We start from the raw sequence: 27,802 nt of genomic DNA, 5'->3' as shown, positions 1-27,802 counted from the left end.
GGTTTCTGTGGAGTCTCACGCGCCATTTCTGGCTGGGTTGGTATAAAATTATGTAAAAATTGCAGCTTTTCTTTTTCTGGCAAAGTAGCCATTGGTGGTTTATGGTGCATTATCTTTGACTAGCAGTGGTTCTGCTAATGGGCTTAAAAACCCAGAGGCGCTGGTGAAAGTACAGCTCAGCCAGGCCGAGTCCAGAAGGAGCTGGGCTGTGAGTACCAGGCCCGAGTCTTAGGGGAGGTAGTTCTGGGGAATCCTCACATTCAGGAAAATTGAAGTGGGATTTGATCTCCATTCTGTTTAACTGATAAGGAAGTCTAAGGAGCTCACCTCCTCAGACTTCACAGAACTAAATGACCAGCGGAGTGGATTTGGCTCGAAGAGACATGTGCCACTTGTTCAGAACTCAGATTTTGAGCTTGCCAGTTTTTCCTGTTAAGGACTGATTGCTCTTTGTTGGTTCCTGGCATGATTTGTGATTGACTCACCATGTTCTGTGGAGGCCAGCGGAGCTGCTGCTTAATACGAGGAGGCGGCCTGCACTTGGGGCATGAGTTTAGACCAGGTGGTCCAGGGCCGGTGCCGTGTTGCCGGGTGGTGCATGCTGCTGCTGGGCACAGGGGGGCAGTGCGGCGGCTTCAGGCCGAGTTTCAGCGTCCTCTTGGTCCCGTGCAGAGATGCAGGAGCTGGAGGGTGAGGCCGTTACTTGGTCCGGAGGCAGCCCTTCCAGCTATGCCAGGGTTGGCTGGCTGCCCTTCTCCTGCATTCTAGGCCAGCGGCCTCCGAAGCTCGGCCAATCCAGGCTGTGCCCAGAGCCTGGCTCCTGGGACGCTTGGTGGCACGCAGGGCCCTTCTGGAGAAGCGAGGGGCCTGATCTCTCTGGAGACCTGCTCATCCTCCCATGTGGCGGAAGTCCTTGTGCCCCTGAGCCTCCAGCCACCTTCATTGCCCTCCCCCGACCTGCCCTGCGCACCCGGATGTGTCTCCCCAGCCTTTCCTCAGAGCAAGGGTGAGAGCTGGGTGTGTGCGGGGTAAGACAGAGGGCCTTTCGAAGCTGCACGAGTGCCCAGCCTCCTGCCCTGTTCACCGTTTTTCCTGTCTTCTCCAGCTGGGCCCCTCCGAACAGCCCGGGGAGACTGGTGGAGCCAGGTTACTCTTCTTAGTTTACTGATGAGAAAACTGAGGCCTGGGAAGAGGAGTGGACGTCTTCACATTCGCCCTCCTCCTGGTCGGCCGTGTGCCGGTCTGATTTCTGCAGTGATGCCGGGCCGTGTGCTTGAGCGGGGCTGGCATGGACACGGCCCTCCTGGAGGCTGTTCCTTTTCCCGGCCGCTCGGCACAGGTACACCCTGGCCTGGCGCCCACGTGAGCTCTAGACACCTGCTTGGGCCTGAGTCCAAGGACAAGTGACAGGGAGCCCGGGCGGCAGGGAACTGACGGTGGCTGCAACATCCTGTTTCCCGGGGCACCGGTGGCCCCGGCGCCTGCTGCGTGCCTGCAGGCCCTCGCTGTTCCCACAGGTGTATCCTGAGGCTCGGTGTTGGCTGCGGTTGGACTGTGGCCAGTCTTGGCCTTTTCTCAGCCTGCTTCTCCAGCCTTCCCAGAAGTTCTGTGAGTTACGGAACGCCTTTCAGTAAATTGCTTTTGTGCTTAAATGAGCCAGCGTTGGTTTCGGAGGCTTGCCAGCAGGAGTCCTGCCTGCCGTGGGCTCGTGACTTGTCAGGCTCCGGCTCTGAGGCCTGAGCCAGGGCCCTGAGCCTGGATCTGCTGAGACACAGCCTTCAGCGTGACGGCGGCCTGCTCATTCAGCTTCTGAACGGGGCCTTGGGTAGGAGGCACGGGTCGGTGCACACGTTTGCCGGTGGCTCGGTAAAGAAACGAAGCTGACTTCTCCTGCGAGACTGCCCGGAGCTTTTAACCCGCTGACGTGCAGGGTGTCACCCAGGAGGGGATAGCGTGTCCGGGCTTCTCATCGTGCCAGCAGAACCCTTTCTCCGAACACACTTTGTGCTCGGAGAAATGCTCTGCTGGCCCCTTGGCCCGGATGGTGGACGTGCTGATGAGCTGGTTCATCACACGTATGATAAACCCCTTACATGTAAGATGCATCTGCCCTCTGTGGGGCCCTGACTGGTGGTAGCATGGTCACCTGCCAGCAGCTCAGGGTGATGGAAAGTGTCCACAGATGTGAGCGGGTGCGGGTCAGGAGTTGATTCTGGCTTCAGGAAACGAGGGGACGCACTCGGGGTTGGGAGAAGGGGTGGCAGTTGGCTTTTGAAGAATGTTTAGGATTTTGAAGTTGTTGGATAAGAATTTAGGGAGGAGAGCAGTGCACTCTGGGTGACGAGGTCAAAGGCCAAGGATTTGGGGTTAGAGTGTCGGTTGTGGCAGGGATAATGGTAATCCTAAATCCTTCGGGGGTGTCAGGTCTTTACACACATTCCCGCTAACCCTCGTGCCAGCCCTATGATTCAGATATCGTTTGTCCTACAGATAAAAGCACTGTGTTTCAGAGAGTTCAGGTGACTTTCTCAAGGTGACGGGTCGTGGGAAGGAGGCCACGATCACCCTCTGCCTGGCCTGATCCCTGTTTCCACGTGACAGAGTGGAGGGGGTGGGGAGACTCTTGGTTTCTATCCCTCAAGCAGTGGGGAGCCATGGAAGGAATATGAGGTTGCAGAGAGCATCTCCGATGCCGGGCAAACATCTGAGAAGGTTTCCCAGCAAAATCCTGTGTCCACTCACTGGGAGCTGGAGAGCTATTCGATTCAGACCCCTGTCACTGTGCACAGAACCGGGGATGTTGAACAGGGCAGCTCTGGAGCCCAGGGGTTTAGGATGGAATCTTGGGAGTGAGGCTTGCACACTGTGGGGTTTGGGGAATGGTGCTTGACCTCTTCAAGGCGTAGGCGTGTGTGTGCCTCTGTCCTGGGGCTGTTGGGAGGTAGAGGAGGGAGTCGGCATGTGCTGGTAGGAGCAGGTGGAAGGCACAGAGAAGGGAGGAGGACCTGCGGGGTGAGGGCGACGGGGGTGTGGTGAGGTTTCACAGTAAAGCAGACACCAGGCCAAGTGGGGCAGACGGGACAGGCAGGGAGAGGACAGGCCCCGGTGCCCAGGCCCGGGTACTGGAACCCTCGCTGCACGTGAGGGGCGCCCACGGACTTAAGGCTGCAGGACAGCTAGTCGGCTCGGCCGCTGGAGCGTGAAGGCAGCCGCCAGCCTGTGAACAATGAGCACGGCTGCATCCCAGGAATACATACTTCCGTTGCAGAAGCAGGCGCTGGGCCAGGTTTGGCTGGCGGGCTGCAGTTGGCTGAGCTGCTGTAGCGCCGTCGTGTCGTCAGTAGTGATGTGGTGCTCGAGGTGAGGGTGGCTGGAGCGGGAAGAGCCCGGGTGTAAATAGGGGGCCCGAGGGCGGCCTTCCTCGGGGAGGTGCGGGTTGGCGAGCGAGTCCGGAGGACGGGCGTAGATGAGTGAGAAGAGCTGAAGACGGTGGAGCCCGCGTGGAGCGCGGTGCGGGTGTGTGCGGACGGGCGCCGCGGTGCGGGGGCAGCGGGGCCCAGGAGCCACGTCCGGTGGGGCTCGGGGGGCGCTGGGTGGTAGCCCGCTCACCGACGCGCTGCACAGGGGGAGAGCCCACGCGCGGTTACGCTTTTGCACACGTTCACGTGAAGCGCTTCCAGGATGCAGAGGTTAGGAGAGCCAGGCGGCAGCCCGACTTCCAGCCCGGAGCTCGCAGGGAGGCCTTGCGGGGCTCCGGTTCCCGGGCGGCTGTGGCTGCGGGTGGAGCCCTGGGAAGCGCTGACGCGTGAGGTGGCCCGAGGGAGGTGTGCGGGCAGCAGGGCAGGAGTCGCCGCCCGGGTGGGCCTCCCCTCGAGACAGAGGGATTTTTACAAAATGCCAGTCCGCCTAAACCTTGGTACTGGCTTCTCGCTGCTCTTAGTACATCTGTTCCTTCTTTTAAACTTCCACGGAGTTGACCAAAATTAGCATCTCTCAGAATTGTTCGCGTGGAGGGTACATGATAGGATAGCTTTTGTACACTGGCTTGAACGCAAGCAAGGTCCGTGCGCTTCCCTAAGAGCGGGATTCCGACGAGCGGGCCCGCCGCGGCCGGTGCCGAGTCCCGTCTCCCTCCGTTTCTGTAATTCCTTTCATAATGCTTTAGTTTTAAACGTACTTTATTCAAAATATCACATGTTTTGTCTTCAGTTTTTACTGAAAGTGTTGTTGGTAACTGTTTTATTTTAAATAGTTTTAGGTACTTTTTAAAGGCACTCATTTCATCTTTGACTATGCGTTGGTTAAAGATAAATAAGAATAGGGAGATGGTAATTAAAAATTTTTTTTTAGAATTATTTATCTCTGCGTTGGGCCTTGCGCACGGGCTTTCTCTAGTTGTGGCGAGTGGGGGCTACTCTTCATTGCGGTGCACGGGCTTCTCATTGTGGTGGCTTCTCTTGTTGCGGAGCACGGGCTCTAGGCGCATGGGCTTCAGTAGTTGTGGCGCACGGGCTTAGTTGCTCAGCGGGCATGTGGGATCTTCCCGGACCTGGGCTGGAACCCGTGTCCCCTGCAGTGGCAGGCGGATTCTCAACCACTGCGCCACCAGGAGATCGTAATTTAAGGAGATGAAAGGAGAATGAACTGTTGGTTGGCTGCTCTGGGTAATTATGGTAATCTGTCTTCAAAGTGACTATGTTATAAAAATGACACATTATATGGTTAAATTCCAAAAATGGGGAAAAAACTTTGCAAGATGTTTTATGTCTTAAATAACTGGGGCTTCTGTTGTGCTTTAGAAGTGACCAAGCTCTTTCACGTATGCTTAACTTTAAAAATTGTTTCTCTTTAGGTACTCGGGAGAATGAACAAGACCTGTGAAATGAAATACAGAATGATGGACAGCCCTTTGGGGAAGATCGAGATCTCTGGCTGTGAGCAGGGTCTGCACGGGATAAAGCTGCATGGCCAGAAGATCCCAGACACTGAGTGAGTGAGAGTCCTGTGTGACACCCACTGTGTGGTTTGTTCAGAGTAACAGAGAGAATACGATTATTGCTTGTTCTGCATTGATCACAGGGTCACACGTAGCCACACACTACCAATCACAGAAGGTAGCGTCTCTCTAAAAATGGTAGGGCCGTGATTGTTCGTTTTCGGCATCTGTGCTTCTTGCTCAGGACCCCTCCACCTCTGATTAATAACCACAGGGACACAGCGTGTAATTAGGAGCCCCAAGACGTGTTAATACATTTATAGAGGTGTTGATGGACTGTGAGTGTTGAACGCCTTGATTCTTAAGCAAGTGGGATGTGGGAAAATCTCTTTGGAAGTTTGGTGACAGGGAGTTGCTTCCTTAAAATCTTGAATTTTAAATCCAGGACCGGCGTTCACTGTTCATCAGTCTGCCAGGTGATGGACCTTTATGGGACTTTTGTTAGTGGAACTTTTTATTAATGGACTTTCATTCCAAAGTCCTGGAATTGCTTAATCAGGAGCTCCACGGGGCCTCTTGGAGATGGTGTCTGGAGGAGAAAGGGTATGAAATCCCCTTGTTAGCACGAAGTTAGGGTATTGTCCTTTCTCACGGAACACGTTTCTCTCTTGAACGATCTCCACTATTTATTTTCTCTAATTACAAAACCATAAAAAATTCAAAGCACTTCTTAATGTTTTGTTCTGAAACGTAACATTCAGTTTCCTCCACTCATTGATTGTGAGTAGCAGTTGTATTTTAAAATTGCAGTCCTTGTTATTTCTGACAGAAGAGGGGAAAAACCTCCCACTCCTTTGCTCAGCGTTTGTCTTAACGGGCTAATAAACACAGCGCCAAGGATGTTAGAAAAAGAAAATACATAAGAAACATAAAAATTGATTTTAATGGACCACTGTCAGATGGCTATAATGAGCACAAGGGCGGTAATAAATATCAGTTTTCGCCTCCTCGGTTGAGATTGTTCCTGTAGAGCTGCGCGTTACAATCAATGGTCCTTTTTAAGACCAAACAATAAGCAAACCTTTGAATTATTGGAATACAGAGTCTCTTCTTGATTTCTATGCGGACCGTCTGGCTGTAGTGTTCAGAAAATCACAGGCACCAAATAATTTGTAGGGAAAATGTCATTTTGTCTTTTAGTGTGTCCAGTTGCACGGTAAATCACAGAAATTATGGGTTGAATTTTTTTTTTTTTTTGGTTTTTTTTAAAAAAGGAGCACGTGAATTTGGAGAAGAAAAAGCAGGAGGAAAAACCCCTCTTAAAATGCTTTCAACGTCCATTAGGAATTGTGAGAACAGAGTGAAGATGGGGCTTAGCTTTGCCTCTACTCTCTGTACTTTCTGAATCGAGTTAGGATTAGGTTCATCTGTGGAAAACAAGCTCCTCCAAGTAACAGCTTAATCAGATGCAGCCGGTTTCTCTGGCGGAGGAGCAGTGACTCTGGGTCTGCTGGCGGGACGGTCCCCGGAGTCTGGCGCCCTCAGCTTTGCTCTCGGCATCTGCAGGCCAGACTCTGGGGTGCGAGCTGTCACACCCCTCCACAAGCAGCAGAGAGAGGAGAGAGAGAGGAGGGGATGCCCTCTGTTTCCAGAAGCAGCGTCCGTGTCGTCCCTGCCCTTGCTGGGCACGCCATGCGGGAAGCGCGGAGCTTGGCGTGCGCGGGCTGAAGTCGGCGGTTCTGTGTGGAGCGGATTTGGCGGGGGGCAACCAGCAGTCTGTTGTATATGGTTAATTTGGGGAGGGGTATTTCAGGAGTAGAGAGCGGCATAAAAATTATCTGTGTGAATACTCGAGAGTGAACGGTTTCTTTCATTTAAAAAAAACTGAGGTGAAAATCGCACGATAAAATTCGTAGATTTTAACCGTAAAGTTCAGTGACTTTTCACAGATGTGTACGACCACCAGCCCAAACCAAGATATCAAACACTCTAGAAAGTTCCCTCGTGCTCCCGTTCAGTCGCCCTCTCCCCGTTGGCCTCCACTGTTCTGATCTCTGGCGTGTAGGGTTACTTTTGCTTGAGCTTGTTATAGGTGGAGCCCTGCAACACGTACTTCTTTTTGTGTTCAGTTCAACAGTGTTTTCAAGGTTCATCCGTGTCGCTCTGTGTATCAGTAAGCAGTTCATTCTTTTTTATTGAGTAGTAGTTTGTTTTAGGGATAAACCACAGTTTGTTTATCCAGTCTCCCGTTGATGGACGTTTGAGTTGTCCAGGTTTGCGCTACTATGAACAAAACTGCTGTGAATATTCTTGTTCAAGCCTCTTTATGGACATACGTTTTCATTTCTCTTGAGTAAACTCCTAGGTGTGGAATTGCCCGGCTGGATTGCATGGCAAATGGATGTTTAACCTCGTAAGAAATTGCCGACACGTTCCCCAAGGTTTACCATTTTACATTTCCGCCAGGAACGTATGGGAGTTTCTGTTATTCTGCCTTCTCACCGCACTTGGTGCTGGTAGCTTTTCAAGTTACAGCCGCTCTGGTGGGTATGAAGTGTCATCTCTCGCATTGTGGTGGTGACCTGCCCTTTCCTGATGACTTATTTCGAACACCGTTTGCAGTAAGCTTTCATTGTGAGGCAAGTCTCTTGCCCAGTTTTAGTTGCTTTTTTGGTTTTTGTTGTCAGTTGGTAGTTCCGGTTATAATTTGATGATCAGATATGTGTGTTGATCGTTTTCTCACAGTTGGGGACTTGTGTTTTTATTTTTCTAATGTCTCTTAATGAATAGAAGTTTTTAATTTTGAGGAAGACCAACTTTTTCCCCCTTTCTGTTCAGTATATTTTGTGTGTTTAAGAAATATTTGTCTACTCTGATTTCACAAATAGATTCTCTTATAAATCCTTTGAAAAACATTATAATTTTAGCTTTTTATGTTTAGATCTGTGTTCCATCATCTTGAATTACCTTGTAGTGAGGTACTCAGTTTTTTTCTGCAGATATTTAGTTGTTTCAGTATTTGTTGGGCGGGGCGGGGGGGGGACAATTCCTTTCTCTATGGCGTCGCCTCGGTGCTTTTGTCCAAAAATCGGTCACGTGGCCATGCGTGGGTGGGTTATATATGTCTGGACGCTGTTGTGTTCAGCTGATCTTGTCATCTGTTCTGTGCCAGTGCTACTCTGACTTGATGATGTAGCTTTGTGATAAGTCTTCCAGCTCTCCACCCCCTGCCACCCGTTTTTTTGTTTGTTTATTTTTTTGGAAGATTGTCTTGGTTTCTAGATCTCAATTTTCCATATTACTTTTAGAATCAAGGTGTCAGTTTCTCCAAAAATGCCTATGGGGACTTTGATTGGAGTTCCTTGAATAATCTGTGTGTCAATTTGGGGGAGGGTTGACATCTTAAATTGAATTTTCCAGTTCATGACTGTGGTTTAGCTCAGCATTTGTTTGGTTTCTATTTAATTTTTCTCAGTAGTGTTTTGTAGTTTCCACTTTAAAGATCTTGGTGTGTCTTTTGTAAAACTGATTTCTAAGTACTTTGTCTTTGATGGTATTCTAAATCAGCTTAATTTTTTTTTTTTTTAACTTTTAAACTACTGCTGCTGGTACATAACACTTGATTTTTGTATGTTGATTTTATTCTACCATCTTACTAAATTCACTCCTTAGTTCCAGGAATTATTTTGCTGTTTCCTTAGGATTTTCTCTGTAGAAAATCATGTTGTCTGTGAGTAAACACACTTTGCTTCTTTCTTTATGATCTTTTTGCCTTTTATGTTTTTTCTTTTGTTGCACTGGCTGGAACCTCCAATATGACGTTGAATAGAAGTCATGGCAGTGGACCTCCTTCCCGTGTTCCAGTCGTAGGGGGAAGCTTCAAGTACATCAGGGTGACTGCTGGCCTTGCTGGCTTTAATAGATTCCTGTCTCACACCGAGAATGCTTTCCTCAGTCTGTTGGATTTTGTTAAATGGTTTCTCTGCATGTATCAGCATGATCATGTTTTTCTCTTTTATTCTTTAAATGTGGAGTAAGCTCATTTTTGGATTTTAAACCAATCTTGAAATGCCGCTATACTACATCATTTAATTCATGGTATAGCCTTTTTTTCCACTTTCGTATTACGGATTGAAATTTGCTATTTCATCTAGCATTTATGTGTTTAAGTTCCTGAAGGGTGCTCGTCTATAATTCTTTCTTTGGTGATGGCTTTGTGAGGTTTGGGCATTTGGGTTTTTCTGATTACATGAAGAGAGTTTGGAAGTGTTCCCTCCTCTACTTTTTGAAAGAGTCATGTGGGGGAATTTTTTTCCTCCAGTCTGACACCACCTACCATCTGGTAGGAAGGCTTCTGATTAGAACTCGCTTGTCTGATAGAAGTAGGCGCTGCCCTCACCCACCTTGAGGGGGCCCTCCCTTGCTTTGGCTTTCTGCAGGCGGAGCCATTTGCACCCTCCAGGGCTGTGTCCTCTAGCTCTGCTGATGTGGTGGACGGTGGCCGCGAGGGGGCTTTGAGCAGAGCATCCTGAAGACTCTGGGCCCCTGCTCTCACCCTCCTCCTTGTGAGTCCTGGCATCTTCGTTTCCTCCGAAGCCGAGCTGGTTTCTTCAGTAGATAAATTAGAAGTTGGCCACGGACATCTGTCTGTAGTGAAATTCCTTTGACACTTGTGTACAGAGTAGGATTCCTGTGCGTGTGGCTTCACACGGTGACCCTTGATTTCTTTTTTCTGTAAAGTTACTTTACTCACCTTTCCTAAACATAAGAGTGAAGGATATCAGTTTGGAAAGTGGTACAATAGTCTCAATTTTATAACTTCCTGCCAATATCAAGCTTCCATTCACGACTGTCTTTTGCAAGAGCTTGACCGATCTCTCCCCACCCCGTCTTCGTGGGGCTGTGAAGCTTGGACCTCGTCATCTTGCCCCACAGTGTCTAAAATCTAAGCAGAAGGGCAGGAGAATGTATTGGCTTTTCTCATGTTATTTTCAGGCCTGTTTAGTTTTCCATAAAGTTGATTGTGTAGCACTTGATTACTTGAAAATGGACTGTACAACCCTGGGTTATACTTACCATGATGAAAACAGCAGTAGGACGTTCGGATCTGGGAAGTTAGAGAGAATTAATTGCACGTGCTTCACGTCTGTCAAAGACGTACCTTTGCTTTTCATTTAAAAATTTTTTCCATATAAAGCTTTTTAGAAAAATGCAAAACGCAAGTGAAAACGTTGTAGTCCAGCCAAAGTAAGCCATTGTAAAACTTGCTGTATTTTGAAAGACTTAAAAACGACGCGGGCTGTGTTCTACTTGATAGGAGTGTATGGTATCGGGGTGGCGGGGGTAGAGTGTCGTCATTTCTGCCTCCTGGCATCTTTCGCCTGCCAGCTCTGGTGCTGAGGTCTGGGAGGGGCATGCGGGTTAGGCCCTATATCCTCCTCTGTGGGCCTGGCTGGCCAGCCAGCCGAGGGGGGGATGGGCGCGGGCCAGGCCCCTCGGGGACCTTGAGAGAGTGTCACGGCAGGGCCTCCGCGCTCTACCTGGGGTGGGGTCGTCTGCCTCATCGGGTGCACTGCCGATTTTCGCCCCTGGGATGTGCCGAAGTCGCCACTCCACTGAAGGAAGGAAGGTGCCTTTGAGGCCTTCCTGAAGGAAACTTGGACTCCTGACGTCCAGTCGGGTCTGTCGGTTTGAACGGAGAGTGACTGATGGTTTCTGCGTGCATTTGCTGCTTTCCTGTTCATCTTTAAATAGTTAAAGCAAGTAAGTGGACCATCGGGAGAACGTGAGGCTGTCAGGGGCCTGTCTGGGGCCATTGACCCCGCACGGCCTGGGCCCGCCGCCTGCTGTCCCCTCGGGCGCCTCGGTGCCCGTCGGTCTGCCCCTTCCCAGGCCAGGATCGTTCCAGGGAGCCCGCAGGTCGTGAAAACCTTCCTGGGAAGCTCGTAGGTTATTTCTTCCCGACAGATTGGGAAATTTGAACACAGACACAGCGCTTGCTTTATTATAATTGGTCTTTCAAGGAAGAGAAGAAAGCGTTCTTACGGATAAACACCTGCAGAGGTGCTCCCAGGAAAGGGACGCCCAGAGCATGCGCCGCAGGAGTTTTACCTGCAGCTGGTTTAGTTGTCTCGTTGCTTTCCTTCGGTGGCTCGAAATAACGACTTGTGTTGTGTGTGCTTAAAAGTGTAATTGTTTTATTTTACAGAATGTTCCTTAAGGAGGTCTCTTGAGTCAAACAAGCATGTTTCTTTGAGGAAAACTTGCCAAGCTCTGTGGCTTCACAGAAGTCGTCTGTGTTTTAGAGCAAGTGCTTGGGTGCCCTGGTGAGCCCGAGGCCTGGCGGTGTTGAGGCCCCTCCCTCCCTCCCGGTTATCAGTACCTCGGGGCGAGCTCCTCTCCTGACTTTCGTGGTCGGTAACACAGACCGCGCGCGTTCTTCGCACTCGGTGTCCGTGACCAGAGAGACGGTGGTGTCGTCGTTCAGGCTGATGGCTGGAGAGATGAGGGGGAAGCGAGGATGCTGCTCTCCGGTTGGGGCATCTCGGGGGGAGTTCCCCTGTTCCCAGGACGGGGCGGGCCACGGTTGCAAGTCCTCCAGCCTCTGGAGTGTGAGAGCACTTGGAGAGAGAAGGAGGTGAATTGGCTAATCCCAAGCGGAGGAAGGTGGGTGTTTTCCTCTGAGGCACGTGAAGTATCCTGAAACCCTCTGCTCAGAACGGCCACCTTCCTTTCGGAGGTGTTGGACTCTTCCCCTCTGTACACGCCTGCTTTTGAAAGGATGGCACCGCAGCTTTCCCGGAGAAAGGGGCCCTCCTGTCACCTTGACGCTGCCGCAGAAAACCTTTCCCTTTTCCCACGAGAAGGAGACGTGGGCCGCGTGGTGTGTGGCCCCTGGAGGAGGGGTCCCCGCAGCCCCCTCGCTGGGTGCAGGGCTCCCCCAGTTACTGGGATGTAACCAGCATCCGAGTTTACCCTCGCCTTGCGGGAAATGGTGAGCTGATGAAGAGCTCTGGGCTCTATCCAGATCTTCTCCAAGCAGCAGCTTTCCCCCCAAGGGAAGGGCCCGGTGCGTGTCAGCCTCACCCTGAGGCCCGCAGGGCCTGCCTGGACCGTGTGCTCTCGGGTGGAGGCCCGCCCAGGACCTGTGCTCTTCTACGGGCCGTTGCTGGTGGAGTCGGCCAAGTCAGTAGTCCCCCCTCCGCGGCCCTTTGGAGGTGCCACTGCCGTGCGGCAGCCGGGCCTAGACGTGGGCAGGGCCGCCCCTGCCGCCCACCTGCGCGTCCAGCCCTGTGGTCTTGTTCCTCCCCTGGTGTCACCTGCCCGCTTGCTGGCCTCCTGTTGCCAGCCTCCCGCGGTCCTCGCCCTGTTCCCCGTTCATCTGATTAGCTGCGGCCGGTCGGGAAAGTTAGCTAAAGGCTCGTTCAGCTTGTGAGAGGAACGAGGTTAAATTGACTCCCAGAGAGACAGAGAGTGGAACTTACGACAGTGTTACGACATCTTGGAGGTCGTTTCCATTTTCTCCGGGAGTCTTTTTCCAGCAGAGGCTGGGTTGCCGGGAATCGGACAGGTTCCGGGTAAGTGGGGCTCCCCTTGGAAGGGCCGGGCCTCGTGTGAGGAGCTGAGTGCCGGCCGCAGCGTTCAGCCCTGGGGCAGCCCCCCAGCCCTGCACTGACGCTGCTTGATCAGCAGAGGACTTGGGCGTGGGCGAAGGAGGCTGGTCCCAGGGTCTCGGGAGAAAGACTGGAGGGGAGAGGGGGCTGTCGCCTCTCCTTCCTTTGGTTTTCCCCACCGACGGCCCCTACCGGAGCTGACCTTCCCTTCCCTGGTACCTCGTCTCGACCTTCTGAGTGGTTGCGGAGAGCCCCGGGACGGCTCCTGGCTGGGTTTAGTAATGAGAACTGGGGTGACTTTTGTGCCGGGTGCCCTGCCTTTAAGGTAGGGTGTTCACCAGCTCACGTCTAATCTGAAGATTCCGACCCGACACTTACTGTTGTGGGAACGGAAAGGATACAGTGATGTGTCCTCGTGTGCATTTGCCCGCCTCACACACGACGTGTGCAGCGCAGACTTGCAGGGTGGTCACGCGTGTGTGCTGGTATTTTAAAGCTCTAGGCGAGTGATGCTGAGCCCCTTGCCCAGGGGACAGAGCTGATGCCACACGGGGAGCGTCTCGGAGCCACTTCTTCGGACTCTCTTCCTCTGAGGCAGGTGCACGGCGTGGCCGTCCCCCTCTCCTTCGGTGAAAATAAAGCTGGGTGGTATCTGAGAGCATCGACATACGTTTCTCATGTTTTGCCTCTGGATTTTGATTTCCTGAATTTTTATTGTTCATGTATCTCTAATATTTTCTGGTATTTAAACCATCTGTGACTAGTGAATACTTTTCAACTTTTGTTTTTAAAATGTTAATGTCATTTAAGCTGTAAACTCTCCAAATGTATTTGGTTTGTTAAATTTATTTTCTTTAAGTTGTATCAGTAATTAGATCAGCTCCTTGGTATTAATGTACAGGATAGTTCTTGAATGCTGATCAGTTTAGAATTTAAATTGAGTTAAAGGTTAAATGAGTTTAATTTTTGAATTGAACTGAACCATTGTCTTGTGTCAGATTCATCCAGAATTTTTATTTCCAGTTGCTGTATCAAGTGACAGAAGTGGGTCTTTTTGTGATAAAAACATTGAATAAATTTAGGATTAAGCTAGAGTCACTTGTTTGTTCACTCAAAACATGTGAGTGCCTGCTGTGTGACAGGGCCTGTGCCTTGGGGACGTGCCTTGGGGACGGTACAGTAATGCATGTGACAGCTCCACCTCCACGGAGCTCACGCCCAGCACAGGACGGGCCTGGGGTGGGCAGTCAAGTGTGGCATCCCGGCCCTCCACGGGGGGGCGTGTGTGAGCAGGAGTGTGGTTAAAACGGTCGGGGGAGGAGGGGCTGAGGCCCGAGCCCCGGGCGGTGGCGGTAGGACTGGCCGCTGGGACGTGGTCTGGCCGCAGAACCGGTGGAGCCCGTATCGGAGGGGGACGAGGGGACCCTGGCAGGAGGAGGCGTGCTGGGAGGCCGCGGGTGCTGGCTCGGGTGGCTGAGCAGGTGATGGTGGCGGCTCTCAGGGCGTCGGGTGCCGGCACGCCACGAGGAGACGAGAAGGATCTGGAGGAAGAGTCGAACAAGGGAGCTGGTCAAGAAGCAGCACCAAAGAAAACCGAAGACAAGCCAGTACGTGGAAGAGAGCAGGGGGAGGATGGAGTCGGGGAGGCCGAGGACAGGGCCAGCTGGGTGTCGTGTTGAAATTGCTGTGGGCGTCTGCTCCCTCTGGGGTCCAGTACTGACGTCAAGTTTCCTTCGAGTTCTGAAGTGGGCATTCCTGGGTACCTTGGCCTTCGTTGAACCGGCATTTCCCACCCAGTTAATTTCAGCTTTGCCTCTGGAGTCCCGGGCAGTGGTGGTGGTTCCACATATGTCTGCAGTGGAGATGGCGCCATCCAGAATCGAGACGCATCGTGCATAGCGTGGATGTGCCATGCAGCGCGGTCCGGCAGGGACCCAGACCCAAAAGGCGGTCGAGTTCACACCCAGGGCCTCTCGTCCCCCGTGAGCCCGCGGAGCTTTGTGCCGGGGCTGGGGTGGGACAGGAGCCGGAGAATGGTTTCCACAGTTCATCCCATTTCTTCGCTGTCCCTCTGGGTTGAGCCAGACTCACAGCTCCAACTCCAGGGAGTTTCGAGAAGTGCTCGGCTTTCTCTCCGCCCAGTTTCTGTGTCTTGGTTTTACCTCGTCCGTGTGGATTGCTTTCAGGCTTTTACCCACTTCTGTTACCAGGTCTTCTCTAGTTTCATTTAGTGTTTCCGTAAGAGCCCCAGTGTGTCTCTTTGTGAGCATTTCTGTGACACCCTCCCCATCTGATCTACACGCACCGCATAATGCGCGTGCACACCTCTTTTTTGCACAAGAGGGCTTACACACTCAGCATGTTAAGTACTGATACACCTGCAGATTTTGAGTGGTTCTGTGGAAGAACACGGGTCCTCCTGGACCAGCGTTTACTTGGATTTTTGGCGTCTACCGGCAGAACGCGCCCGCGTGTTGTGCGTTGGGGGGGGGTTATAGTTTTCTTGCAGTGACTGTCCCTGCTGGAATCACGTTAGTACTCTTTTTTTTTTTTTTTTTTTTTTTTTTTTTTTGTGGTTTGCGGGCCTCTCACTGTTGTGGCCTCTCCCGTTGGGGAGCACAGGCTCCGGATGCGCAGGCTCAGTGGCCATGGCTCACGGGCCCAGCCGCTCCGCGGCACGTGGGATCCTCCCGGACCGGGGCACGAACCCGTGTCCCCTGCATCGTCAGGCGGATTCTCAACCACTGCGCCACCAGGGAAGCCCCGTTAGTACTCTTAAAGCTGCTTCTCGCGTGCCTTCTTCCGGAGGCCGGCCCCGCCGTGCTCACTGACCAGCAGAGGTGAAGCGTGTAGAGCGCTCTTACTCTCTAGTTTCCCCACGTGACAGTGGGGGGCGCCCATCGCTTCTGAACGAGCAGCCGTTGACACCTTCAGCTGGTGAGGCGGTCATCCCGCTCCTTCTGTAGATGACTCCACACAGCCCGTGCTGCTCAGGTGGGGCTGGAGGATTCCTGGGCTGAGCACCCAGGTCGGGGCGGGGCGGGGCGGGGGGTGACGTTTCTTCTCGTTCCGAGGAAGCCGTGCTGCTGGGAGCCTGCGGCTCACGTGGGGCGGGGCCCTAGGCGAGGAGTGTCCACGTGCAGATTCTGCCCATTCGGACCGCAGTTCTCTGCCAGGGTAATTAGGCAAAGCTAAAAGCGGAATATAAACAGTTCTAGAAGGATGCAGTTATGAGGAGAAACTTTTTTTTTTTTTTTTTTTTTTGCGGTACGCGGGCCTCTCACTGTTGTGGCCTCTCCCGTTGCGGAGCGCAGGCTCCGGACGTGCAGGCTCAGCGGCCACGGCTCACGGGCCCAGCCGCTCCGCGGCACGTGGGACCTTCCCGGACCGGGGCACGAACCCGTGTCCCCTGCATCGGCAGGCGGACTCTCAACCACTGCGCCACCAGGGAAGCCCAAGGAGAAACATTTTTAAGACTTTACCCATTGCAGTAGGAAAATGTAAGCCTTGGGATGTGACGATTCTTTTTTCGCTTCCTTTCTCAAATGGATGTCCTTGCGTACAGTGTTTATATGTGAGTGTTATGTGTGTGTGCACACACGCTTGTATAAATACATACATTCTAGACATTTCTGCCCTGCCTCTTTGTTTCCGCTAAAAATACACACTTCTAAACCTAGGGGAAATGAAATTGTCGTTCTCGGTTGTTAAAGATACCCCAGAAGTAGCCTCCCCAAAGTAGTGGTTTATCCTTCCTAAAATTCACCTGGAAAAATACTTAGCTTTCTGATCTTTATTTTATCCCGTTTAAGGCTGTTTGTTAGGAAGAGTTATTGTATAACTGAGCACTGCTCTCATTAAAAAGAGCTGGGCCACTGATTTTCTCCAAAGTTTCTGACCTCTTCTAGGTAAACAGAACTAATATTTGAAGATAATATTTTGAGACTGACACACCTTTGTCACCGCGAGCGGCGCCGAAAGCCCCCGCTTTACTGCTGGTCCCGCGCGCAGTCGGGCCTCGCAGGCAGCTCCTGGGCGTCTGTGGGGTCGAATGGAGGGCCGGGAGCTGGCCGGGGGGGTGGGGGGCTGGGCAGAGGAGGGAGGCGTCACCCCTCCTCGGTTCTCAGCAAGTGGCTGGGGTCGGAGACGGGACCCGGCCGACACGTCAGGCACAAGTGCAGTGGCTGTCAGGAGGCCACGTCTGTTTTTTAACTGGCTTGTTTGTTGTTTTTTGATGTTGAGTCTTACGAGCTGTTTATGTATGTTGGATATTAATCTCTGATCAGTCATATCATTTGCAAATATTTTCTGCCATTCAGTAGGTTGTCTCTTTGTTCTGTCGATGGTTTCCTTAAAAAAAGGGGCAGAAGAACCGAATAGACATTTTTCCAGAGAGGACATGCAGATGGCCAGCAGGCACATGAAGAGATGCTGGACGTCGCTCATCACCAGGGACATGCAAAGCAAAACCACAACAGGGTAGCACCTCATGCCAGTTAGAATGGCTGTCCTCGAAAAGAACACAGACAGCAAGTGTTGGCGAGGGTGCAGAGCAGGGGGTCCCTCCTCCACTGTCGGTGGGAATGCAAACTGGCGGAGCCACCGTGGAAGACGGTGTGGAGGTTTCTCAGAAAAACTGAAAGTAGGGCTGCCACATGACCCAGCACTTCCACACCTGAGACAAACAGAAACACTAACTTGAAAAGTTACACGCACCCCAGTGTTCGTAGCAGCATGATTTACAGTTACCGAGATATGGAAGCAACCTAGGTTTCCAGCAACAGATGAATGAATAAAGAAGATGTGTGTGTGTGTGTGTGTGTGTGTATGCGCGCACACACACACAGATACACATATACACAACAGACTACTACTCAGCCATGAAAAAGAATGAAATGTTGCCATTTGTGACACTGTGGGTGGACTTGGCGGGCATTATGCTCAGTGAAATACGTCTGAGAGAGAAAGACAAATACCGTATGATGTCACTTATATGTGGAGTCTAAAAAAGACAACAGACCACTGACTATAACAGAAAAGCAGAGGCACAGATGTAGAGAACAAACCTAGTGGTGACCAGCGGGAGAGGGCTCGAGAAGGGTACTATAGGCTTAGGAGATGAAGAGGTGCCAACTATTATGTATAAAGTAACCTACAGGGACGTGTTGTACAACGTGAGGAGTCAAGCCAACACTTTGTAATAACTATAAATGGAGCATAACCTTTACAAATTGTGAATCGCTATACTGTACGCTTGTCACTTATATAATATTGTACATCAACTGTGCTTCAGTTAAGAAAAGGCGGAGGCTGAGTTTGGACCGCATGGTGCTGTGTGTGGCGTTGTTAGGCGGAGACCTTTAGACCCGAGGCCTGCAGACGGCCTGTGGCAGTGTTCTCCAGGACCTCCTGCTGTGCCTGTCCGTGGGGAAGGCTGGAGCTGGGCGGGGCACGTCTGTTTCTCTCTCCCAGCCTGCGCCCCGACCCCATCCTTCTCCACCAGGCTCTGCGGGTCTCTGTGTCTGGACATTGGCTTCCATCAGTTTGCAGACATGCATGAACTTCTTCTCAAGGAACTGGAGAAATGCCGGTGTTTACGTCAAATAGTAACCAAGAATTGTGCAGGCAAATGTCAGGGATTCAGGTGAGCAGTTGTTCATGCATTCTGAGTGCTTCTCGGCAGGTTACTCTTGGGACTTCTGGGTCCCTGGAGCATCAGAACGTCAGGGGCCTTGGGCAGCCTCCGGGCCAGCCCTGTTACTTTCCAGACAGAGGAACCAAAGTCCAGGGACCGAGTGTGCTGCCTGGCGAGGGCTGCACGGCCGAGGCTTCCTCTGCCCTCCTGGGGGGCCCCGTGGGGCAGGCTCTGCCCCGGCCACAGGCCGTCTCTCGCTCCCCGTGGGCTTTGCTGGCTGAGCGGCTGCACTTGCCTGGCCGAGCTGGTTAGCATCTGAGAGCCGGCCTGCCCGCGGGTGCTGGTGGGGTTGGAGAGTTGTTGGAGAGCAGGAAGCACACCCGGAGGGGAAGGACGGGGGTCGTGTTGGGGCCCTTGCGGCTGGAGCCGTGGGTCCTCTGGGTGGGGGGAGATGGGGCGCGGGGGAGACCCGGGCAGGGGAGGAGGTGCAGAGCCGTCCGTGGCGGGCGTGGCCCCTTCTTCCCTGCGGAGCAGAGGCGCAGACCCGGGAGTGCAGGCGGCCCGAGGGCACGGCCTGCTCGCTAATACCCACCTCGTTGTGCCCTTGGCTGTGGTGCTTGACTTCGAAAAGTAGGAAACCGCTGCTAGTCGACTTCTGTGTTAGAATTCACTTATTAACTTGGCAAGCACGTTGAAGGAAAGAAGGGAGTGTTCTTCCTGATTTCCGCGCGCCCTGCCTGTGCCCCCTCCCCCTGTCCCGTAGATGCATTGTTAGTGCAAGGACAGGGCTTCTGCCCACGGCTTGTTTACCCATTTCATTAACTTCTTCACTTCTACAGCCCTTCCCTTCACTTCGTCCTGCCAGCTCCGGGGATCCCTTATTAAAGGGATAATTAACCATGTGATATCTTGTTTTTTTTGCCTCTGAATTTTCAAGAGCTCTCCAGATTTTTATTGCCTGAAGTTCCATATGCCGTAGACTTAATCCTGTCAGCTGCAAATTGTCTTCTGGAGAAGAAACTGACAAAGAACTTTATAATTGCGTCTTTGGCCTTAGTATCTGAGGGCCAAAAGCATGTTCAAGATGCATGGAGTTCCTGAATTTAAACTGTAAGCCATAAAATTTTCCTAAGGTCGGTCCCCATCTGCATCTATTATTACAAAACCCTTGAAGTTACTTTAGCATATGACATGTTAATAGTTTTTTTTTTTTTTTTCTTTTCCTTTTTTGACAAAGTGTGTCTAAGGAAATTAGTTTGCTTGCATGGAAAGTTATCTGTGTTTGCAAACTTGAACGGTTTTGCTGGTTAAGCAATCTAGAGATGATAAACTTTTTTGTCAAAGTATGGTTTTGGTGCTGCCTTAGAAGAGTCACAGCCCATAGGAGAGGGTCTGCTTTAAAGGGCGCCCGCTGATATTTCTGCCCGGGGTGTTATGGGGATCATTTGAATTGACAGAACTAAAATAGGTACAATTTTTTAAAAATCTATTCTTCAGTTGATTTACCTGATACGGAGGAGGAGAGGTATAAATTAGAGAGAAATTGTCATCATTTTGTCCCGATTTTAAGCAGGGCTGGGCCCGCTGATCGTTTCAGTGGATGGTTACCCTCTCAGGGCACTGGACTCACTCACAGGTTGTAGGTAGGGAAGGGGACGAAATTCCGCTTTGTGCCTACATAATCAGCACCGTTTTGACCCAGGTACGTCCTTCGTCTTTAGTAAAACATACACAAGATATCGTTGATCATTTTGACCATTTTAGGTGTACAGCTCCACGGCATTCGGCACACGCGCGTCGCTTTACAGCCGTCCCCGCATCCAGCAGCTCCAGAACTGTGTTCTTGCCAGACTGCAGCTCTGCTCTCATGAGACACTAACGTCTCAGCCGGCTCCGAGCCCAGGCCCGGTCCTCACCGTCCTGCCTGTCTCTCTGCCAGCACACCTTTGATACCCAGAGTTGCTGGGCTCCCCCAGGCCGAGAGAAGCCTGTCTGGAGATCCAGTCCACCTGCCGATGCAGTAAGCTGCCTTGGCTTGGATGGCAGGTGGTGCCATCCAAGGGCTTGGAAGGGCCTCCAGGCACCTTCTTCCTCCCGGCCGTGGGGCAGGTGGTGCAGTCGGCACCCCGTTGGGAGCAGGGGGGCTGCAGAGCCGGAGTGGCCAGATTTTGCTGATAGGTGGGTAAGAACTTTGAAGAAATGCAAAGTTGTATCTAATTCTGGGGAGGTATTGCTAATGAAAAACAGGACCCCAGGGCACAGAAATTGTAAGGCAGAGAGACGCTGAGGAAGGGGCACCATCGTAGGCCTGAAAGGATGCTCGCTTAATCCCGGAGCTTTCTGCACCTGGTCAGCTTGTCGTTGATGCCATCGGACTTTTCCACAGAGGAAGTGGGGGAAGGTTAGCGGGGAAGGTGGGGAAGACCGCGGCCAGGGCCTGGTGCCGCGGGATGCGGAGGGACGGGCAGCGGCCTGCAGGGAGACCGCGGCCGGCGGGGCAGGAGGGCCCCCGCGTGCTGCCGCCGCACCCCCTGGGAGCCCCTGGTCCGGCAGTTCTCGGCGGATCTGGCTGCTCTTGAATTTGTGATTTTCACATCGTTTCAAGGGCGTTTGTTGCACACGGAGGTGCTTTCCCCTGTAACATTTAACGCTTTCCCCTCTCTCTGTCTTTGGTGAATGGACTACTGTTGGGTGCAGTGATCAAAACCAGAACATCAGACGAGCGCCAGAAGACCTTTAGCGGATACATTTAACACGCTTTAGAGACGACTGTGAGCATGAACTAGGATGTGGCCTGATCTTTCGCGGCCTGCCTGGAAGCCCAGCCTGTGCTGCTCACAGGAGAGCTTGCCCCTGGCCTTCTGAAAGTGACTTCCGGCCAGTCCGAGGAGGGACCGTGGTCCGAATCGCAGAGGCGTGGGTGGCCGCATGTGCTTTCCACCCGGGCTTGGCACTCTGTTGAAGTGGAAGTTTCCAGTGCTGCCCATGGGAATAATTATTAGTTTTATGTTATGAAGCCAGGATAAGGAGGACCAAAGAACAACTTTTATCCCATTGTTAGGTCAAAAAAGATAGCTGATTGAACGCCCCTCGTAATGGTTCAGTTTATTTAGTTACGAGAGAACAGGGGGAACGGGAGCTCGGCCGGGCGAGGGTCCTGGCGGCGGCCCCGCTCTCCCCAGCCTCCCCGGGGGGCTGGACTCCCCGCTGCGAGAGGCGCCCTCGGCTGTGTGACTTCTGTGGCCCGAGCGAGCTTCTGCGGTCGCCCTGAGGAGAGCGTGCCCCGGGCGGCCCTCTCTGCTCCAGGGGAGGCGAGGCGCGACGTGCCACAGAGGCCCGCACCCCCAGGCGCCCGGACCAGGCCCAGCCGTCTGCCTGCATCACTGATGGCCTTGCACGGTCCCCTAGGAGTTGCCCCGGGCTGGACCCGTGCGCACCTGGTGCGTTGTGCTCCGTGGTGCCTCGTTGGCCCGGGGAGGTCTCTCATCCTGTTACTGCATGGGAAGCTGCGACCGGAGGGCCGAGAGGAGGTAGAGCACCGTTATTTCTGTGAGGGAAGGAGGCGGCGGGGGCCGGGGGGGGGGGTTCCCCACCCAAGAGAGGGTGAGGTGTGTGAGGAGAAGGGAAAGCGTGGGCTCGTCCTCATCGAGGCCTGCTAACACCTGTGTGTGGCTTCCAAGGACATGTTTGGTGCGCCTTGAGCTAGGTTACGCGCTCGCTCGGGCGAGCGTGTGAGGCTTCACCCGCGCAGAGCGTGCCAGGGGGTGTGTCTCCACCTGCGTCAGGTCCCTGGCTTCGTTTTCGTGGAGCATTCTGCGTTGTGAGCGTGTCTCCTGCTCGCTGGGGAAGCCTTGTACCCCTCGTGTAAAGGCTGCCTCCGGTCGGTCCTGGCGCGGTGGGGCTACCGGCCGAAGGTGGGAGGCTTTCTGTTGGCGCCCACCGAGGGACTGCAGTGCAGATGCCACAGTCGAAAGGCGTGGAGGTCACGTGCACTCGGAGGTCCTTCCCAGAAGGCTATTCTTCATTTCTCCCCTCATGTATAACCTCTTAGTATTTTCTCCTAGCTGTTTCATTAATGTATGTAAAAATATTAAAAGCCCTTGTATATTACATCAAAAACTATGTCAGCTGCTCTGCTTTCTTCTATTTATTAAAACTTTTCAAGCAGTAAAAACATTTTACTTGTTAATGAGGGAAAGTGGGAAAATTAATGACACAGAGCTTCTGGATCCACCAAGATGTCTCCTCTTAACCACGCACGGCCAGCTCCCTCCTCGCTGCGCGTACTTTAATTTCCGCGATAGGGTTCAGTAAGCAGATGCAAATAGATTTAATGATTTGCATCAGTAGATCATCTCTCTGTTTAATATCCTCTGATATTTTGGGTCAAGGAGTCTTTCTTTGGGAGGCTGCTACAATTTCTACAACTAAAATTATTAATATTAGTAACAATACATTATGTTCAAGTGAATTGAGATAAATTTATCCTTTTCACAAAGTCAGATTTACACAGTATTTCTCTTTGCTGTGGAGGAAGGAAACACTGCCTAATGAAGCAGATGAAAGGAACAGGCCGTCTGCCTGGTTGCCCGGTGCCTCGGAGCTGGGCGACACTCGTCAAATGCCGGGTGCTCCAGCGCCTAGCACTTGAGAGCAGTGGTTGTCTTATATCCACGCACTGGGCGAGCCTGTGGGCCCACGAGGCACACGGTACATTTTTGTCAAGTCAGTTCAACAAAGGAGTGAAATTAGAACTCTGTTCACCAAGCACGCCTTGAGCTTTTCTGTGTCGAGCCGGTAGCAGCCTGGTGCGAGATGGATGCGAAGACGTGAGCCTGTCCTCAAGGAACTCTGTCCGTTAGGGGAGCCAGAAGCGTCAGCCAGTAGGCAAAGAGAACAATATACAGAAGGCACTAAAGACTGATTGAGAAGCTCTGGAATCAGAGCAGGAGGGACGCTTTCATGGGGAGAAGGCAGAGGATCTCATTGGTGGCCTGTCCCAGAGGCCACCTCCATTCCTGCCTCCCCTTAGAAAGACTGAGTGCCTGGTGCCGGCTCACCTGACCTTGCTGCTGAGGGCTGTGGGGAATGACTGCTGCCCTCTGGATCGCTCCAGAGGAAAGAGACCTCTCCTCCCTAATAACAAGAGAAGTATGGCTGCTCCTCAGTCTTTGGACATGATTGTGTGAAGGTGTGTGATTCTGGGAGCAGGGGCAGCTGTTTTGTAACCATGAGGGGCTGAAGCTGGGGATGAAGCTGGAGCCGAAGGGCAGTTTGCTACAGGAAAGAATGATGGGAAGACCTGGGTCCTTGATGGGCCTGCCAGTGGCTGACTTTCCTCAGAACACCTGTGACCCGGTGCATATGTCCGCACCACATGTGGCACAGCCATAAGCAACCTGCAGATGGTGCGCGTGTAATGTTTTCATCTGTGACACTCAGGCTCCTTTTAGCAAATAAAGAAAAATGCAAAGGAAATAGGAGTCGCTCATCGTTCTAATACCCAGAAGTACGTTATTCGCATTTTCGTAGAATTCCTTCTAGCTTTCTCATCGCTGTGTGTTTAAAATCAGTTCTGTATTCTACATTCTAAATTTAACCTCACATCATAAGCATTTTTATTACATTATTAAAAACTTTTTTAAAGTATGATTTTTTTTTAAAGGTCTGTCTTAGAACCTTTTTAAAGGCCTGTGTTGAATGGTTGTGCCATAGTTACAACCCTTCCTGTCCTGGTGAGCATCCAGGGTGTGTGTTTGCTGGCACTGGCTTGCTGTACACATCCTTGAGGAGCATCTTTGTGAACCTGGGGGAACGTTTCCTTAAGCTTTTCTGATTTCTTTCCCTATAGCTTATGCTCCTGTAACACCCTTTCTTTTCTGCACAGTCATTTCTGAAATTAAATGTGTTCACGTGACACCCCCCTCCCCCTTAAAGAATGTGGTGCAGTACTTCAGGGTAAGAAAACACTAGCGCTGACTCTTCTGGCCCCTCAGTCGTTGCTCTTTGACCTGTGAACTCTAGACTCGGGTGTCCTGACCTGCACTTCCTGGTGTGTTGCTGCACAGCCCAGGTCTCAGATGGTGCCAAGTGGTGGGTGAGCCCCACTGCCTCTGGAGCTGGACTCCCGTGTTTTGAGGCCCAGCTCCACCTCCTTATAGATGCGGTGGGACAAGTCACTTCACTGCTCTGTGCCTCGTTTGCCCACGTGTCAAGTGGGATCATGGTAGTATCTGTTACATAGGATTTTTGGAGGATTAAATCCGCTAATCTCTAGAAAGTTCTTGGAACGGTGCACAACCCAGAGCAGGCTCCAGAATGTTAGCTGCTGTTATCAGTGGCGATGATGGCAGCCATCCTCCTACCAGCGTTACTGTTTCCTGAAGTAGCCCTGGGGTGCTCGCACCGCGGCCTCCTTCACCTGGAAGCTTCTTCCTGCCCCTCTTCTCTCCCAACTCTGACACATTTCCCAGCCCTCTCTGTGCTCCAGGCTTGGTTCTGGAACCCTCCTCCAGGCTCTTCCAGCACTCTGAATTTACCCCGTGCTGGCCCCGGTCACACTTTGTTATAATTATCTCCTTCAGCGGCTGTGTCTTCTGGCCTCTGAGGTCCTGGTGGGCAGGACCACGTCTGTCTTGCTTCCTGACTCTGCGACCCTTAGTACCTGGCACAGGAGGCACTGCAGGCATCTTTGTTAAAGATGGAACAGAGGAAGGGCTGGGGATTGGAATGTCAGAGCTCTTCATAAAGAACGATGTGCTTGCGGGGGTTGGAGGTGAAAAGGGCATGGTGTTCAGGGCTGTGTTTCAGCCGGTTGCCAGGATCCGGCATGCTGTTTACTCGGGGTTGTCCCCCTCTGAGACCCTCCAGAGCAGGTGGAGACCGTGCCTGGGGTCAGGGAAGCCCACGCGGTTAGCTGGACCTTCTCGCAACGGGGCAGCCTCCAGAGTCCGAGATGGGCCCTTCTGCTTGGCCTTCCTCTTCAGAAGCAATGATCAGCTGTTCAACAGTGGTTTCCAAGGAGCTTTTTGTTCTCTTAAGTATTCTCGTAAAAAGAGCCCACATTTTTGTGACTTCCTTGCCTTGGACTGTGAGTGTTAGCAGGATTTTGTCACTTTCTGTGCTCATCCGCTGTCGTGTTATCTTGTGAGCTGAGACCCAGCAGCATTTTACTCGGTTATTTTAGTGTCAGCCCTGTTGGTCTTGGCGAGAGTGCTTGCTAAGGGCTGGACTGAACTGTGTCCCCCCAAATTGGTATATTGAAGTCCTAACCCCCTAGTACCTCAGAATGTGACTGCATTTGGACATAGGGCCTTTATTTATTTTTTTATATATATTTTTATTGAAGTATAGTTGATTTACGTTGTGTTAACTTTTGCTGTACAGCAGCGTGATTCAGTTATATGTGTATGTAGACATACACACATTCTTTTCCACGATGGTGTACCACAGGATGTCGAATATGGCCCTCTGTGCTGTGCAGGAGGACCTTGCTGTTTATCCATCCTGTATCTCATAGCTCACATCTGCTAACGCCGGCCACTCCGCCCCTCCCACAGCCCCCCCCTCCCCTCGGCAACCACCAGTCTGTTCTCTAGGACGTAGGGCCTTTAAAGAGGTGCTTAGGGTGGGCTCTAGTCCGATATAACTGGTGTCCTTATAAGAAGGGGGAGATGAGGACACAGACACAGGGAGAAGACCATGGTGAGGACACGGTGAGAAGGTGACCATCTGTAAGCCAAGGACGTCGCAGGCCGCAGGAGGGGCCAGCCCGGGCAAGCTAGTACAGTGCTTCTCAAGGACTGCCGTGCCATTGTGTAGCTGGCTTCCTGTCTCATTGCTGTGGGGCTGTGCGGCGGATGCGGGCAAGCAGTCATCCCTGGTCAGGTGTGTTCCTGAATATCACCCTTGTTGGCAGAGTCATGGGAGGTAAGATGGGGCCTCAGGACACAGGGAATTACGGGAAAACGGTTCAGAGATGGCATCGTATATAGTAGAAAAGCGAAGTTCACCAAGGCATCCTTTTTTTTAAAAAATGAAGACTGTTTTTGAAGAGTAGCAAAATGGAGAGGAAGGTACAGGAATTTCCCGTTTACCTCCTGCTCCACACATGCACAGCCGCGCCCCGCCCCCCACCCCGTCAGTGGACCCCGCACAAGTGGTGCATTTGTTTCACTCCGTGAACCCACGTTGACGCGTCGTGATCACCCGAGGCCCACAGTGTAAGTCGCCGTTCGCTCTTGGTGAAGGGGCATCGTTTCTTAAACAGATCAAACTCAGCAGTGGTGAAAAGCTGGCTCCGGTGAGCGGCCTCTGTCCGGCTGGCTCGCCCTCAGGTCCCGTGGGCTGCACTTGGAGCGCCTGTGAAGTAGCCCTTCCTTGAAAGAAGCCTACTGACCGTTTATGTCCTCAAGCTTCTGCAAAACACTTGAGTGCCCGCTTTTCCTGGGCTTGGTGTCCTGTTGTCCCTATTTTTTGGCTATCTTACCTGTCCCTGTTAATCCATGCTCCCTAGAGAGCAATAGATTATTTTCATTATCCAGATGCAGTAGCAGTTTATACAGTATCTCACCCCAGCTTCATTACTGAATCAGAAAATCTGCTCTAATGAGCAGGCCAGTGGAAAACTATTGCAGATGTGCCATCAGACGTAGAATGCAACCTTTGTATCTTCACTGTTCTCCCCAGTAGTGCCTTGGCTCCCAATCTCCTTGTTTAGACTTCTGAGGCTTTTTCGTTGACATCTTTCCACCTTTTCCTAAGGGTTTAGCCCGTCTTGAATCTCTGTATGAGTGCCTGGGGCCACTACCAGCTTGGGTCGAATTTTGTTGGTATCTTTGGGATTTTTAACATATTTTACTATTTGTTCGTGTTGTCACGTTTGTTTCTTCCACCCTAGAAATAAATCGTAATTTGCCTCTGAGACTGCCCTATGACCTTGAGAACTGCACACAAATGAACTCAGTAACGAGTTCACTAAATGTTAAATCATTAGGTAGCTGGTGTTTAAATGATATACCTTAAGGGGAAGTCTTTGAATTTTTATATAGGTGTTTACAAAGTTAGTGATAATTGGTGAAGTTGGTTACAGTTTTTTAGACAGAATGGGAACTCGTCATTTTCCCCAGTTAGCAGTGAGAGAGAAGCGCTTGTAGATTCTGTCTGCAACACGTTTTCAGGAGTGAATTACTAGGTTTGGAAAGTGAGGGGTGCCTGCGTTTGTTGTTCTCAACTTCTTGTTACAGGAACTGAACGAAACTGTACATAGATGCATGGTATTTCAGAATACTGGTCGACAAACACAGAATTGCATTTGGAGATAGATAGGTGTCGTCATAGTCGTTCACTATGAAATAAAGGATGTGTCTTACAGGTATGTTTCCCCTCATTCCGGAAGCTGTTCTTGCCTTCCCTTTGTACAGACTCCAGAAAGAGGCTCCCCGCTTCCTCTGCGTGAGCAGCGAGGCAGCCTGGGCCTTCCCGCGCCTGCCCAGGCTCGGGCCGCGTGCGGCGAGCAGCCGTGTCCTCGGGACACGGGCTTGGGAGTCTGTAAAATGGAAAGCTCATCCATTGCTGGTAAATGGCCAAATATAAATGTGGGACACCCTGGCTAACAGG

The 27,802-nt window shown here is 51.9% G+C and overlaps 1 protein-coding gene across 4 annotated transcripts in view; it reads left to right on the top strand.

The window, feature by feature from the left end:
• MGMT (O-6-methylguanine-DNA methyltransferase) overlaps positions 1-27,802 on the top strand; it is a 284,941-nt gene that overhangs the window by 53,600 nt on the left and 203,539 nt on the right. For 3 of the 4 annotated variants that reach the window (XM_059051020.2, XM_067024311.1, XM_067024313.1), the window contains exon 2: positions 4,853-4,989. In XM_059051020.2, the coding sequence (XP_058907003.1) occupies positions 4,865-4,989 (125 nt within the window). In that variant the 5' untranslated portion in view covers positions 4,853-4,864. Of the gene's footprint in view, positions 1-3,416; positions 3,517-4,852; positions 4,990-27,802 lie in introns of those variants that run through there. The other variant, XM_067024310.1, reaches the window with a different exon arrangement.

Source organism: Kogia breviceps, chromosome 2, assembly GCF_026419965.1.
Source record: "Kogia breviceps isolate mKogBre1 chromosome 2, mKogBre1 haplotype 1, whole genome shotgun sequence".
NCBI classification, from domain to species: domain Eukaryota; kingdom Metazoa; phylum Chordata; class Mammalia; order Artiodactyla; family Physeteridae; genus Kogia; species Kogia breviceps.
This window is presented reverse-complemented; position numbering and strand designations above follow the sequence as displayed.